General features: G+C 55.7%; 1 protein-coding gene across 1 annotated transcript in view; it reads left to right on the forward strand.

Annotated features, from left to right (window-relative positions):
• The window catches only part of MEF2D (myocyte enhancer factor 2D), a gene marked incomplete at its 3' end in the record, with an annotated part of 32,551 nt that extends 30,857 nt beyond the window's left edge, over positions 1-1,694 (forward strand). Inside the window, exons 10-11 of the mRNA XM_009320487.1 lie at positions 1-30; positions 1,508-1,694. The exon at positions 1-30 is cut by the window's left edge and continues 5 nt beyond it. Of these exons, the coding sequence (XP_009318762.1) occupies positions 1-30; positions 1,508-1,694 (217 nt within the window). The remainder of the gene's footprint in view (positions 31-1,507) is intronic.
• Positions 1,695-1,696: the final 2 nt, after the last annotated feature.

Below are 1,696 nucleotides of genomic sequence, written 5' to 3' on the forward strand. Positions count from 1 at the left end.
CCTGGTTCCCGTATCACTAGGAAATTTAATGTAAGTGAAATGGGCACCAGGGGCCACTCCGTTGATGCTGTAAAAGGAAAGAGGGAAACGGGGAATTCCTCCGAGGTGCCAAACCTGCAGAACCCGAGCTGTGACTCCTCTGCTGGGTTATCATCAGCCTCCCACTGCAGGGCCCCGGCAATTACAGTGGGTTTACACTGTGCTTCCTAGGAGGCAGGAGCAGACGTGCCCACAGCTGCAGGAGGAGCCAGACCAGCCAGCTCGTGAAGTTTGGGGAATCCTGTCCCTACCACTGTCGTAGGAGTGACCCTGGAGTCCCCAGATGAGATCAGGGCGGCGGCGCGCTAGGTGATGCTCTCTGAGAGCTGCTTCTTGCTGTCTATCCGCAGCAGGCGGATTGCTCTCTTCCCCTCACGTCGGGGGAGCTGAGATCCAGCAAGAGGCAGAGTTAAATGGGATGGTTGTTGCAGAGTAAGATGTCTGGAAATAGTGGTCCTGCTAGTGTAGAAAGAGGGTAGCTTTTAAAATTGAAAATGAACTGCTTTACTCCAGGGAAAAAAACCTATGCACTTGCATATTGCAGCAGGTTTTCTGAAGTGGATCCGCTTTTAGTCTGGAATAAAGCGTCCACACACACAGCTTTTTCAGAGTATCTTAGTCAAAATAAAAATTTAAGCAACTTGCCTGCGATCACACTGAAGGCCATGGGACAAAAAGAGGCAGGAGTTGAAGAGGGGGATTCAGTGACTTTTACTCCTAAGCTGGCTTTGGGGCAGACTCTGACATCCCCAGCACGAAGTGCCAGGTAGGGATGCACCAGGCTTTTTGCCCGGTGAGTTCGGTGCGTCTCTCCACTGCCTGGAGCACCGTTTTCCAGGCAGGGCAGGCAGCGGCTTCCCCAGCAGCTGCCGGGACCTCCTGCACCAGCTGGGCGGCGGGACGTGCGGAAAGCCTGGATGGAATTTTGGTGGAGCAAAACCACCCGTCCGAGCCCTCCACCGGATTTGCACGGCCCACGGGGGGATGCTGGGGCTGTAGGGGTGCCCGCAGGACGGGGGTGTCGCAGCCTGTCCCTCTCCTCCGCGTGTTTGGGTTGCTGCTGTGGGGACGGCGGGTGGGATCGGGGCCGGATCACGGGGTGCTGGTGGAGGGGGGACGCTGCCCGCAGGGTTGTGCGGGGTCTAATCCTGACCCAGCAGTGATGCGTCATGGTGAGTGCACAGATTATGAATTCTGGAGTCATAATAATTCATAATTCTAATTATGAATCCAGATTCATAATCTAATCAGATTAATAATCTAATCCAGATTCGTAATTCCGGATTCATTCAGCCGCAGGGTGTGTGGGTTATGAATTCTGTGGATTGGAGGGTAAAAGGCCACCGAAAAGATGAATAACGAGACTTCCCGTTATCTCCTCCTCCATCTGTTTCTCCCCCTTCCTCCCCTCCTCCCCTCCTCCTCCTCCTCCTCTCCCAACCTCGTCCCCCCACCTTCGGATGCCCAGACAAGGGAGTCACTTGTCCCACACCACCACTTTGACTGTCAACACCAACCCCAACATCAGCATCAAGTCGGAGCCCGTCTCGCCCAACCGGGAAAGAAACACTGCCACCCCGCTCAGCACCTTCCCCCACCAGCCCCGGCACGAGCCCACCGGCCGCTCGCCCGTCGACAGCCTCAGCAGCCACACCAG

The sequence above is a fragment of the Pygoscelis adeliae genome, unplaced genomic scaffold (assembly GCF_000699105.1).
Source record: "Pygoscelis adeliae isolate BGI_AS28 unplaced genomic scaffold, ASM69910v1 Scaffold153, whole genome shotgun sequence".
Lineage (NCBI taxonomy): Eukaryota > Metazoa > Chordata > Aves > Sphenisciformes > Spheniscidae > Pygoscelis > Pygoscelis adeliae.